The sequence below is a fragment of the Scyliorhinus canicula genome, chromosome 12 (genome assembly GCF_902713615.1).
Source record: "Scyliorhinus canicula chromosome 12, sScyCan1.1, whole genome shotgun sequence".
Taxonomy (NCBI): domain Eukaryota; kingdom Metazoa; phylum Chordata; class Chondrichthyes; order Carcharhiniformes; family Scyliorhinidae; genus Scyliorhinus; species Scyliorhinus canicula.
This window is the reverse complement of record NC_052157.1, coordinates 118,559,270-118,573,535: the sequence shown is the minus strand read 5'-3', so window position 1 is coordinate 118,573,535 and position 14,266 is coordinate 118,559,270. Positions and strand designations below refer to the sequence as shown.

The window sequence follows — 14,266 nt, the reverse complement described above, 5'->3', positions numbered from 1 at the left end:
AAAATACCTGTTCAACACCTCCTGTCATTTCCTTGTTTTCTATGAACAATTCCCCAGGCTGACTCTCCAGAGGACCAGCGCTGGCTTTAGTTACTGATTTCCTATCTAAACACTTGTAGCAACTTTTCCTACCTGTATTTTTCAAGTTACCAGTTAGCTTTCTTTCATATTTCCTCTTTGTTCATTTTTTTGGGTCATCCTTTGTTGGCTGTTAATATCTGACCCCATTTTCTGACCCGCTGCTAATCTGTTGCAGATCTGTACTGTGTTTCTTTCAATTTGATACTATCCTGAGTCTGCTCTTTGGGTCGTTTGTCCCGTGTTAGAGGCACAATGTATGTTGAAGTTTTCATTGTTGTTGACTGTCCAGCACGTCCCCCTGTGTGTGTGTCTCTCTCACACTCTAACCTGTTCTTTATTGATCAAATGTACCTCTCTCTGTCTCTTTGCAGCTCCGCCTGGCGGCTGTTGGGTCCACACAGATCCGCCCTGCTTGCAACACATACACACACTCCACCCCGGCTCTGGCTATCGGAAGCTGTGCCTTTTGGCAATGATGGTGCGGCTCCGCGATTGACATCACCTCGTCCACTGTTGCCCGGGGGGGGCTGAGCGGAGGCGGCAGCAGCAAGCAGGATGTCCCGGGACCGCTTCGGCATCCTCAGCACCCGGCAGCTGAGAGACGTGTTGGAAGACGAGGAGAAGCTAGGCAGAATGGTGCAGCTGAGCCCGCAGGTAAGAGAGAGAAAGGGTGGAGGGGAGGGACGGGAGAGAACCGAAACCAGGCGCATTGTAATAAATCGAAATCGAAAGCCCTGCAGCCAGCAGGGACCTCAGGAGCCGAGATGCTCCTGAATTTCACACTGAGATCCTCCCCTGGGCACAGGGGCAGTGTGAAATTGACAAGCACGAAATTGACAAAGCTTCTCCCTGATTACAAACACGGAATTTCTGTTATGTGTGTGTGTGGGGGGGGGGGGGGGGGGGGGGGGGGTGTTGCTGATGGGACCTTTATTGGAGCCAGGACGGTGCAGAATGGGTGGGAGGTCGATGAGATGAGCTGTTGTTTGGAACAATAGAGGAGGGATTGCTCCTGTTGTTACTGTGCCGGCAGCGACCATCGTTCAGTCAATCCGGTGAAGATGAAAGGGAACAGCAGTGTGTGCCGGCTGGGACCTGTACCCTGAACCAATCGACTCCTTGTTCACACACGTCTACTGTACTGCCCCCCCCCCCCCCCCCCCCCCAGGGGTCCCAGTCAAAACCTGCTCCCTCACAGGGGTCCCAGTCAAAACCTGCTCCCTCACAGGGGTCCCAGTCAGAACCTGCTCCCTCACAGGGGTCCCAGTCAGAACCTGCTCCCTCACAGGGGTCCCAGTCAGAACCTGCTCCCTCACAGGGGTCCCGTCAGAACCTGCTCCCTCACAGGGGTCCCTGTCAGACCTGCCTACAGGGGTCCCAGTCAGAACCTGCTCCCTCACAGGGGTCCCAGTCACAACCTGCTCCCTCACAGGGGTCCCAGTCAGAACCTGCTCCCTCACAGGGGTCCCAGTCAGAACCTGCTCCCTCACAGGGGTCCCAGTCCAAACCTGCTCCCTCACAGGGGTCGCAGTCCGAACCTGTTCCCTCACAGGGGTCCCAGTCCGAACCTGCTCCCTCACAGGGGTCCCAGTCAGAACCTGCTCCACATCTCCAGCCCCTACAAACAGGACATCAGGCATTCCCATGCTTATGCATTCAGATCAGTGCTTATAATTGACAGGCGCATTTGGCGGCATGCTTATTAACTTCACTAGTCACAATAGAGGGCAACATAGTTATTCAGTTATCAATAAACCACATTTTAAAGAGCACTTCTATAAGCACTCCTTATCACCCTTTCCCACTTGGAATTTCCATGTTCATATTTATAATGGTTCTGCCTATGTAAACTGGTCACGCTGTAATTTCAGTTTCCTGTCAGTTGAGGTGCTGCAGCTTCATGAAGCATACCAAGGTTACATAGATAGTTCCCATTATAAATGCGGTCTTTTAGGGCGGCACGATGGTGCAGTGGTTAGCACTGCTACCTGCGATGCCGAGGACCCGGTTCGATCCCGGTCCTGGGTCACTGTCTGTGTGCAGTTTGCGTGGGTTTCACCCCCACAAGCCAAAGATGTGCAGGGTAGGTGGATTGGCCATGCTAAATTGCTCCTTAATTGGAAAAAAAAATAATTGTTTACTGTTAATTAAGAAAAAAGAAATTGGATTTTAGAATAGATTTAATTTTTAAAAAGGACATAATTTATTATTTAAAAATGGACCTGATTTACGTTAGGGTGCCCTGGATGCCAAAGGTTTGGGAGCAGTTCAGAGAAGGTTTACCAGACTAAACCTGGAATGGGCTTGTCTTATGAGAAAAGGTTAGACAGGCTGGGCCTGTAGCCACTGGAGTTTCGAAGAGTAAGAGGTGACTTGATGTAAACATATAAGATCCTGAGGGGTCTCGACAGGGTGGGTGTGGAGAGAGGATGTTACCTCTTGTGGGAGGATTTACACTGTCAGTGCAAGACTGATCAACACCTGCAGCCAGTTCGAACTGGCCTTGGGTGCCAAGGTAAATCCTGGCAAGAGCGAAGCCATGTTCTTTGGCAACTGGGCCGACTGATCCTTTGTCTACTTCACCATCTGATCAGACTGTCTGAGGTACTGGGGATATGGTTTGGAGGGTCCAGGGTATGCATTAGAAACTAGAAGGATTGTAGGTACAATGAATCAAAAATGTGGATATGTGGGAGCCACACTCCCTCCCCATTATGGGGAAGAACCTGGTTGTCAGATGTGAGGCACTCTTGGTGTTGCTGTGCGTGGCGCAGGCCTGGCCCATTCCTCAGTCCTGCACTGTGGCGATGACCCCGAGCCAATTTCCACTTCATCTGGTTGTCAAAAATTGACCACGCTCGAAGGGATGTGAGGTACAAACCTCTAGATTGAGTGGGGGGAAGCCTGCCCAACATCGCCCTAATCCTGATGGCTACCTTTGTGTGGTTGCATCAAGTTGTGTGTAGATCCCTGGCACACAAACACCAAGTGTCACTCCATGCTGCGGTTCTACCTGTCCCGGTGTTGTGAAGGATGGATCTGGGCAAGGTACCGAGGAACACTCCAAGTAGTTTGACGGAGCCGTACCACTTGTCCCTGGTGGGAAAATTTACACAGAGGTGCACCTTCAACCACAAGTCCATCAGGCAGTGGTCTGCACATAACATCCTAGAGGCTCCATGGGTGAAAGGAGATGGTGGATCCTGTCAGATGATTCCCTGAGCAGACTGTCAAGATCATTTGTCAAACTGCCTCATCGCCAGAACTTTCAAACAAGCACCAAAATGTAGATTGGCTGGTGGTGAGAAAGGCCCTCCAGGTCAGAGCCTTCCTATTTGCCCAGATTCTCAGCCTATCTGCATGTTGCCCTCGAGGTGACTGTGGTGGGGAAGAGGTGGTGTCTGCCTCCTTGTGGAATGAGCCTTTTCAAAGAAGGTCTAGAGAGAGATGAGATGGTATTCGTCGAAGTTCATCCCGAGCAGCACCATGACGCAGGACTCTGTGCAATATGGGTTGTTCCCAGTTCCATTACACAAGACTCTGTGCTGTCTGGGCTGTTCCCAGCTGCATGATGCAGGGTCCTGTGCTCTATGGGCTGTTCCAGCTCTGTGAAGCAGGACTCTGTACTATCTGGGCTGTTCCCATATCCATGACACAATATTCTGTGCTGTATGGGCTGTTCCCAGGAGCGCAGGACTCTGTGCTCCACGGGCTAGTCCCAGCTCCGTGATGCAAGACTCTGTGCTGTATGGGTTGTTCCCAGGGACGCAGGACTCTGTGCTCCATGGGCTAGTCCCAGCTCCATGACGCAGGACTCTGTGCTCCATGGGCTAATCCCAGCTCCGTGACGCAGGACTCTGTGCTGTATGGGTTGTCCCCAGAGATGCACACCAAGATGAACATCAGCTGTTGCTGGAGGATCATCAACTCAGTAAAAGACACCTGAAACCTGTTGATCTCCCAGGGCAAAGAGTTGTCCTCGGTCAAGTGTTGCAGACTGGCACGTTCCAAAGTGCAGGGCTACATGCTGAGGGACACCCTTTAAAGCTTGGGTCAGCCTCCACAGAGTGGCAATGGGGAAAGGTCGCTGTCTATGACCTGTCAGCTATTATGTGCTGAGGGGCTCGAAATTATATGGAATCCCCTTGAGCTGTATGATTCTCGTTGAATGTATACAGTTAATATTACATCTATTGTAATTGTTTAGGAGCACCTCAGAGTGCAACTTCATCTATGTAGAGAACCTGAATATTATTGCACTTTGTGTGATGACCAGGGCCGGCTCAAGGTACCGGCAACTCGGGCAGTCGCCCGGGACGCCATGTGCTAGGGGGCGCCATCAAGGAGTGCGGGTCCCGCGCATGCGCAGTTGGGCCGGTGCCAACCAGCGCATGCGCGCCGGCCGCCCTCCCGCCACAAACATGGCGGATGGATCCAGGCTCGCCGGTAGTCACTCCGCCCCCCCCCCCTCGGGCCCACTCCGCCCCCCCCCCCCGCCCCCCCCCCCCTCCGGCCCCCTGCCCCCCCCGGCCCCCTCCCCCCCCCCCCCCTCCGGCCACCCCCCCTCCGCCCCCACCAGCCCCCCCCCCCCCCCCCGAAGGGCGCCGAAGTTCAGCTTGCCCGGGGCGCCAGCAACCCTAGGGCCGGCGCTGGTGATGACCCTTTTGAAATGATCGTAATGATCTGTCAGATATTTTACAAATAAAAGTATATTTTTGCAAAATGAAAATCTAGAACTAGGGGTCACTGTTTAAAAATAAGGGGTTGCACATTTAAAGTGGAGATAAGGGTGGTGAGTGTTTGGAACTCTCTTCCGAAAAGGTGGTGGAAGCAGAGTCTGAATATTTCAAAGGCAGCAGTGGATAGATTCTTGGTAATAGATTATCGGGGGTAGGTGTGATGCGGATTTGAGGTTATCAGATCAGCCGTGGTCTTATTAAATAGCGGAGCAGACTCGAGGGGCTGAATGGCCTACTTCTGCTCCTTGTTCATATGTATGGTCCAAATAGTCCCAACTTCTAGCCTTACTTCACCTGCACAATGCCATGGGAAATTCAATATAAAGTCAAAATATGATATTAAATCAAAGGAATGAAATGGGTCTTTGCCAGTAGCAAGAGAAGAGCTCAGTGATTCGGCAGCTGATTTTACATCAGGCCTGTTAAATTCAGTGAAAAGAAGATTAAGGCATACCTGCTACAAATTCACTGTCCATTTCTTTCACATTACCAACATAGACTAATTTCACCCCAATTACTTATAGTTTTAAAATCCTAATTCAACTACATTTGTGAGCTCAGGCCCAATTATCCCCACCCTTTACCCCTCCCCTCCGATCCCACTTCACCTACAGACAAGGGAGCAGAGTTAGCCTGCATAAAACAAATACAAAGCAGTTCAATTCAGCAGTAGTATGGCCTGCACATGGTTCCACTGCTAAACTGGTGAGGCCCAATTCTTAGGCATCCCAGACAGAAATCTAAAATAAGTGTTCGGAGAGTGCTTCCCCGACTCCCCTTCCCTCTCGCGTGGCCACTCCAACTCCACTCCCTAGACTACAAGAGAATCCCAATGGTACAGAAGGAGGTCATTCGGCCCATCAAGTCTGTACCGACGCTCTGAAGGAACACCCTACTTAGGGCCACTCCCCCACCCTCTCCCTGTAACCCTGCTCATTGGTCATGGCCAATCCACCTAACCTGTACATCTTTGGACACTAAGGGGAAATTTAGCACAGCCAATTCACCTAACCTGTACATCTTTGGACGCTAGGGGCAATTTAGCACAACCAATTCACCTAACCTGTACATCTTTGGACACTAAGGGGAAATTTAGCATAGCCAATTCACCTAACCTGCACATCTCTGAACTGTGGGAAGAAACCGGAGCATCCAGAGGAAACCCCCACAGACGTGGGGAGAAAGTGCAAACTCCACACAATCATCCGAGGTCGGAATCGAACTGGGGTCCCTGGTGCTATGAGGTAGCTGTGCTAACCACTGTGCCACCATGCCACCCATAAACAGCTGTCTCTGCAGCGCCGAGTTTGGAGAAACTCATTTCTGTACCATCACTTCCATTTTGAGTCCCACGTGCATCACCAATGGATATTAATTAGTTGCCATTGGAAAGCTTTAGGTTTGGCACTCAGCTGCCATACTGTGTTACAGAGATAAGATATTCTTCAACAAGATGAAAAAGAAAGCAAGGAGGGGGAAATCGTTATCGGGGGTGGGCGGGATGCGGGTTTGAGGTTACAATCGGATCAGCCATGATCTTATTAAATGGCACAGCAGGATCGACAGAGGAAGGAGAGGGTGCTGTCTGAATGGTCAACCCCTGCCCTTTGTTCGCATATCAAAATCAGTCATTTCAATTGCTATTACCTCTGGTTGACCTCAGGAATTCACAAGCAGCTAGAATTGCCTGGACCTGTCATCTATATCCCATCATCACAGGGTATGTACAAGTGGGGGGGAGGGGATTTTCCACCCCTCGCAAAAAATTGTGTTGTTAGAGGATGGGTGTTTGTAGTTGCTCTGTGTGTATACGGGACAGGCTCAGTGGGCCAAGTGGTTTATTCCGAGTTTCCTTTGAATGTTCTCTGAGTTTCTAGATGAAGGTCACATTAGAAACTAACATACCAGTGCCACAGTCCATTCCCTGGACCACCCATGAGCAGTGCCACAGGGGATCTACATGATTTAAAAAGGCAAGCAAGCTTCAAAGTAACCAATATCAGATCATGATCCGCATTGGGTGGGTATGGTATTGGAGAAGGGGGTAGTACAGAGGCCGGGCTGGAAATTAGATGTGGGACTGTTGGGGGACCGAGGGTTCTGTCACAAAATTGAAAAAGTAATTGAGGAATATGTAGGTTTTAGCTGCAGGGGGGAGGTCTCGAAGGCGGTTCTCTGGGAGGCTCTAAAGGCAGTGGTGAGGTAAGAGAGTCAGAGGGTAATAGATATGATGTTGGAGGTAGATAGGAGTTATGCAGAAGATGGGGACCCTGCAAAGTTGGATAAGAGGAAGCAACTACAGGCGAGCTTTGACCGCCTATCGACCAGGAAGGCGGTGCGCCAATTGAGAAAGGGGTGCAGTTTACGAGCATGGAGAGAAGGCGGGTCGTATGTTAGCGGGCGGCGGCGACAAGGGAAATTGTTCAGGTGAGGGACAGGGCAAGGAAGTTGGTGGTGGTTCCGGATCAGATTAATAAGGTCTTTAAGGAATCTTATGAGAGATTGTATAGGTCGGAGCCACCAGGGGGAGACTGGGAGATGCAGGAATTGCTAAATGGGCTGTAGTACCCGAGGTTAGGGGAGGGGTACAGGGCTACATTGGAACGGGTAATAGTGGAGCAGGAGATAAAGGATGCGATTGGGAGGATGCAGTTGGGGAAGGTGGCAGGACCGGATGGGTTTCCAGTGGAATATTATAAAAAATTCAAGAATAAGCTGGCACCGCTGATGATGGGGATGTTGGAGGAGGCAATAGGGAAGGGCATGATACGACAAACTTTGGGGCAGGCATCGATTTCCCTGCTGCTTAAGAAAGATAAGGATCCGACGGAGTGCGGGTCGTATAGGCCCATATCACTTTTAAAGGTGGATTCAAAGATATTGGCGAAGGTACTGGCAGGTAGGCTAGAGGGGTGCCTCCCGAAAGTGCTAGGTGAGGATCAGACAGGGTTCGTGAAAGGGAGGCAGCTCTTTTCGAACATTAGGAGGGTATTGAACGTTGTTATGGCACCGGCAGAGGGGAAGGAAATGGAGGTGATTGTGACATTGTACGCCGAGAAAGCGTTTGACCGGGTAGAATGGGGGTAATTGATGGCAGTTTTAGAGCGGTTTGGGATTGGACCACGATTTGTGGACTGGGTAAAGCTATTATATAAGGAGCTGAGGGCGAGTGTCCGCACAAATAACGTCAGTTAGGGATACTTTTCTCAGGGCGGCACGTGGCGCCATGGTAACCATTGGGACTACGGCGCTGAGGACCGTTCGAATCCCGGCCCTGGGTCACTGTCCGTGTGGAGTTTGCACATTCTCCCCGTGTCTGCGTGGGTTTCGCCCCCACAACCCAAAGATGTGCAGGTTAGGTGGATTGGCCAGGCTAAATTGCCCCTTAATTGGAAAAAAAAAAGAATTGGATACTCTAAAAGGGATACTTTTCTCTCCACCGTGGGACTAGGCAGGGATGTCCTATGATTCCCCCTGTTGTTTGCACTCTCGATTGAGCCATTGGCCATCGCATTAAGAAGTTCGGAGGTATGGAAAGGAATATTGCAGGGCGGGGTAGAGCATAGGGTGTCCTCATCTGCGGATGACTTGCTGTTATACGGGTCAGAACCGAGTGTGTCATTAGGGGGAATATTGGAGCTGCTTCGGGTGTTTGGGTCTTTCTCGGGGTACAAATTAAATCTAGTGAAGAGGGAGTATTTTGTGGTGCCTCGGCCATGGGTGGGGCCAGGGGTGGGGAGCTGCCATTCTGTAGGGCAGGGACTAATTTTAGATACCTGGGGGTGCAGGTTGCTCGGGATTGGGGGAGGGCTCCGTAGGTACAACATTTCCAGCTTGGTGGGGAGGGAGCTGATCTGGCAAGGTAGGATGGTCTCCCCAGGGCCGGCCCAAGGTACCGGCAACTCGGGCAGTCGCCCGGGGCGCCATGTGTTAGGGGGCGCCAGAGACTCGGGTCCCGCGCATGCGCAGTTGGGCCGGTGCCAACCAGCGCATGCGCGGTGGCCGCCCTCCCCCAGGGCGGCCCCCTCAGCCCCCCCACCGGCCACCCCTCCGTCCGCCCCCCAGCCTCGGCCCCGCCCCCCCACCTCCGACCCCCCTCCACCTCCGGCCGCCCCCCCCCCCCCCTCCGGCCGCCCCCCCCTCTCCGGCTGCCCCCTCCGTCCGCCCGTCCGCCTCGGCCCCCCCCCCCCCCCCCCCCCCCCGGAAGGGCGCTGAAGTTCAGCTTGCCCGGGGCGCCAGCAACCCTAGGGCCGGCGCTGGGTCTCCCCCTGTCACTGGCGAGACGGGTACAGACGGTTAAAATGAATGTGCTGCTGTGATTTTTGTTTATTTTCCACTGCCTGCCGATCTTCCTGCCAAAGGCTTTTTTTAAGAAAGATTGAAGGAATGAACCTCATTCATATGGGGAGGGAAGGTGACTAGAGTTAGAAAGGTGCTGCTATAGAGGGGAAGGCAGGCAGGGGGTTTTGGTCTTCCGAACCAGATGTTTTTTTACTGGGCGGAGAACGTGGAGAAGGTGCGGGTCAGAGGGGTGGATTCCCAGTGGGTCATAATGGAGGAGAGTTTGTACAGGGGGGTCAGGATTGAAGGCACTAGCAACAGCGCCACTCCCGATACTCAGGGATAATACCATCGTTGAGAATTTGGAGGTAGTTTCGCCAGCACTTCAGGTTGGGGGCAGGGTCAAGGGAAATGCTGATTCAGGGGAATCGCAAATTTGAGCCAGGGAAGTGGGATGAGAATTTTTGGAAATGGGAGAAGAAGGGAGTTAGGGCATGAAATGATTTGTTTCTTGGGGGTCAGTTTGCAGCATTGAAGGAGCTGGGAGCGAAGTATGGGCTGGAGCAGGGGGAAATGTTTAGATACATGCAGGTTCGAGACTTTGCCAAGAAGGAGATACAGAGCTTCCCGGTGGAGCCGGCCTCAACATTGCTGGAGGAGGTGCTGATGACAGAGGACTGGAGAAGGGAGTAGTGTCAACAATTTACATGGCTATCTTGGAAGAGGAAAAGGCACCTCTGGAAGGGATCAAAGCAAAGTGGGAGGAAGAGTTGGGAGAGGGTATGGAGGTGGGGTTCTGGTGTGAGGTGCTCCGGAGGGTGAATGCCTCCACCTCGTGTGCGAGGTTGGGGCTGATATGTTTGAAGGTGGTATATAGAGCACACCTCACAAGGGCGAGGATGAACCGGCTCTTTGACGGGGTAGAAGATGTGTGTGAACGTTGCGGGGAGAGCCCCGCAAACCACGTTCATATGTTTTGGTCCTGTCCAAAGCTGGAGGATTACTGGAAGGAGGGTTTTAGGATAATCTCTAAGGTGGTGCACGTGAAACTTGACCCGGGCCCTCGGGAGGCCATATTCGGGGTGTCGAATCAACCCGAGCCGGGGTTGGAAGCAGGTGCGGAGGCAGATGTTGTAGCCTTCGCCTCATTGGTCGCCCAAAGGCGAATCTTGTTGGGTTGGAGGTCAACCTCTCCACCCTGTGCCCTGGCGTGGCGGGGGGACCTGTTGCAATTCTTAACTCTTGAGAAGGTTAGGTTTAAAATGAGGGGCAGGATGGAGGGGTTCTACAATTCATGGGCGTTATTCATTATGCAGTTTCAAGAATTGGATGACATCGAACATTGGTTGGGGGGGCGGGGGGGGGGGGGGGGGGGACTGTGAATGTTGATGGTGACTATGGGTGATTCCTGATTCCTATTTTTTATTTGATGTTTGTGTTAACATGTGGGCTGTTGTTTGAGGTTGGTGAGAGGATGGGATTGTTGTTGTTAATAAGGGGATTGACATCGTATTCATTACTGTTTATTGTTTGTTGGTGAGTGTAAATTTTGAAAAAAATGTGAAAAAGGAGAGTAAAAATATATTTTTAAAAAGCTTCAAAGTAACGAGAGTCAAATAAATTGACGGGGAAATATTGCTGTAAGAGATTTTAACTGAGGAAAGTTTAGAGTGCCCAGTTCTTTTTTTTCCCCAATTAATGGGTAATTTAGCGTGGCCAATCCACCTGCCCTGCACATTTTTGGGTTGTGGGGGTGAAACCCACGCAGACACGGGTAGAATGTGCAAACTCCATACGGACAGTGACCCGGGGCCAGGATCGAACCCGCCTCCTTGGTGCCATGAGGCAGCAGTGCTGACCACTGAGCCACCGTGCCGCCCGAGCTGAGGAAAGTTAAACATGATTCAAACAATGAAATTGGGCCTGTAGGTCTGAGGAAAATAAAAGCAAACGACACACAAATCTCCAAATTGGCTAAACAGGAAAATTGCAACTCAGAAAATGAATGGCCAAAAATTAAAAAAATCGCAGGGTGAAGGAATTGAAGGCCAATAGATTACAAGAGATCCTAGATGAACAAAATTATCTGGCAGGTTAATAACACAAGCACGGGCAGCACGGTGGCTCAGTAGGTTAGCACTGCAGTCTCACGGCGCCGAGGTCCCAGGTTCGATCCCGGCTCTGGATCACTGTCCGTGTGGAGTTTGCACATTCTCCCCGTGTTTGCGTGGGTTTCACCCCCACAACCCAAAGATGTGCAGGCTAGGTGGATTGGCCACGCTAAATTGCCCCTTAATTGGAAAAAATGAATTGGGTACTCTAAATTTAAAAAAAAAATAAAAAAAAAATAAAAAAATAACACAAGCACAATACCAAACCCTTCTGCAGCCTGTTGAATTCTCGTGTTGGTATATAATCTTATCAAAATCTCTCAAAGCTTGTTGCATGGTGAATAATGTGTGAATTTCATGAAGTCAGCAAAATTCAGCAGCCAGACTGCACTGTCCAACGTAACAGTCTCAAAGTGGTTCGAGAGGAAGTCACATCCTAAAATGTAAAAGTCACACCATAACAGCAAGATAAAATAGCTACAATCACGAACTGAAGATTTTCCAGTCGGACTAATTTGTTACCAGGTTTCTGTTGTACACCCAAGATCCACAGGTTATGAAGCCAATGTGACAGGTGTACTTGATAGTGGAAAGGGATCTTAAAACTAATGATCACATGGCAGCACGGTAGCATGGTGGTTAGCATAAATGCTTCACAGCTCCAGGGTCCCAGGTTCGATTCCCGGCTGGGTCACTGTCTGTGCGGAGTCTGCACGTCCTCCCCGTGTGTGCGTGGGTTTCCTCCGGGTGCTCCGGTTTCCTCCCACAGTCCAAAGATGTGTGGGTTAGGTGGATTGGCCATGCTAAATTGCCCGGAGTGTCCTAAAAAGTAAGGTTAAGGGGGGGGTTGTTGGGGTACGGGTATAGGGTGGATGCGTGGGTTTGAGTAGGGTGATCATTGCTCGGCACAACATCGAGGGCCGAAGGGCCTGTTCTGTGCTGTACTGTTCTATGTTCTATGTTCTATGATCTTCAGGGACAGATTAATTATATCCCAGAGCTCTGAAGTAGACGAGAGTGGCAATTTACAGGAGTTGGGGGCTTGACATTTATCCCCGGACAGGGGGTGAATCAGAGGTGGGCAGATACTAAAAATAGCCCCGCCGGTATTTGTAATGCTAGACAGGTCATGGGGCCCTCCTTCCCAGATTATAATAATAATCTTTCTGAATACTACTGCATCCACTCAAGCAGCAACCCCCCCACTGCCCCTGTATAAGTGCTCCCTTGCCAACCCAACTGCCCAAAGTGGTGAACCGGCTAGGAAACTCAATTTGTTTTTAATTTTTTTAATGTTGGCGAGAAGATACCTCCATGGTATATGTCAGAAACGCACAGGGACAATCCTGTCTTGGGGACCATGAAAGAATCTTTGAGTACTATGAGGTTCTGCTTAGCTTCACTTGAATGGAGTTTCTGTGTCGACAATGGGTGAGGACAGGAATGGACTACCTGAATGCTCCTGGGTGAAGTAACCTGCCGCGCTTCCTGTCTATGATGACTGGTCAATTTGATAAGGGCTGCCGATACTCATGAAACTGTACCTAATTCAGATTAGAGTTTTAATCCAGATTAATCCAGGTTAGAGTTTCCTTCACAATTCTATCCTACGTTGGCTAGAATAGTGGTAGAAAATTGGTATTTGGCCCACTGCTTCCTCCCAGCTGCTGGCTGACTTTTCCCTCCTTGCTGCATGTAAATTCTGACAGGAGGGTCAGGCCTGGCACCTCCACCCTCCCCCTTACCTTCGCTCCCAGGGCCCACCTGGTGGATGATGGCAGGGAACCCAGGATGTTATAACCCGCACGAGAGACCTACGGAGACAGACTCCCATGAGCCTCGTAGAATGCGAGCAACCCACTGAGCGAATGAGGCCCATCAGCGGAGTGATAAATTCTATCATAAAAGCCGGCCGGCCCAGATGGGAGCCGAGCATTAGCCCCGGATGGGATTTGGAGTGCACTGTGTATATAGTTTACTGTGTTATAAAATAAGCTTCTTTCTGCTTCTTGTTTTAAACTCCTCAGTGACCACTAAACAGAGTAATCAGCATAATTTCTCTTAAGTTTGCTGTTGAGCATGAGGACCAAAGAAAAGTTTCCTTTCCGTCCAAAGAGGCCTCAGTATTTATTGCTGAAGATCCCCCCACCCGCCGCCCGCTGAGCACAAAAAGCATTTTTGGCATTTCTGTCTTTGGAGATCTAGGGTCTCTATACATACAAAGTTCCTCTGGTGCCACATTACTGCCTGATTTCCCTTAATTAACAGTGGAAATCCCCCCAGAAAATGAATGTGGGACACAAAGTGGCCCTGACCCAGGAGAATGGGGTTGTGGCAAGCAGAAATCCAGCATAAAGTGGGAAATTCCACCCCAGTGTCTTCAGGCAGAGAACATAGCTTACCTCCCCCCCAAGTTTGTACTTGCATTGAGTTTATGCTTTCGAGATGTGAGGTTAGTCCCTTCCTGTTTGTGTGTAATGAGCCGTTCGGAGTGCTCCAAGCAGATCAACAATTAAGTGATTGATTTTTCTGCTAGACAATAACTAGAAATTAATAATTAACTAGACAATTAATCACCATTAATCTGCAGCTTCAGTGCACACAGAGAGCAAAATAAACGTACCCATATTATGGACGGAATCATTTTTGGAACTGGAAAAGGACAATGGTACCAATAAAGCCATCTCTTCCTGCTTGATGGGTTATACTCATCTATCATCTAACCAGATCACTCAAACCAACCTCTCTCCAAACATGTATCAATATGCCTCTTTGGTCATTTTATATTCGCCCCTTTAATGGGCCTCCCGGTTAATGTAATCTATATTCAGGAAATCGTTTCAGTTAAACCCTTTATTGTAAATTGTCCACTTTCACCTAATCATCCTGCAGTTTGAGCTCTTCACTAAATCAGTAATTTGTTTGAATCAGTCTGCTGCTTAATAGCATCATTGACGTTGTTACAGTAAATTTGGTGTCGTACAATGTCCCAGTGCCAAAAACCAGCAAACCCAGCAGCACCCAGTGAAATCACACACCCAGCAGCACCCAGTG

General features: G+C 50.3%; 1 protein-coding gene across 1 annotated transcript in view; it reads left to right on the top strand.

Moving 5' to 3' along the window:
• Positions 1-268: 268 nt before the first annotated feature.
• The window catches only part of LOC119975122 (vacuolar protein sorting-associated protein 37D-like), a 102,028-nt gene continuing 88,030 nt past the window's right edge, over positions 269-14,266 (top strand). The window contains exons 1-2 of the mRNA XM_038814681.1: positions 269-335; positions 453-735. Coding sequence (XP_038670609.1) covers positions 637-735 — 99 coding nt within the window. The 5' untranslated portion in view covers positions 269-335; positions 453-636. The remainder of the gene's footprint in view (positions 336-452; positions 736-14,266) is intronic.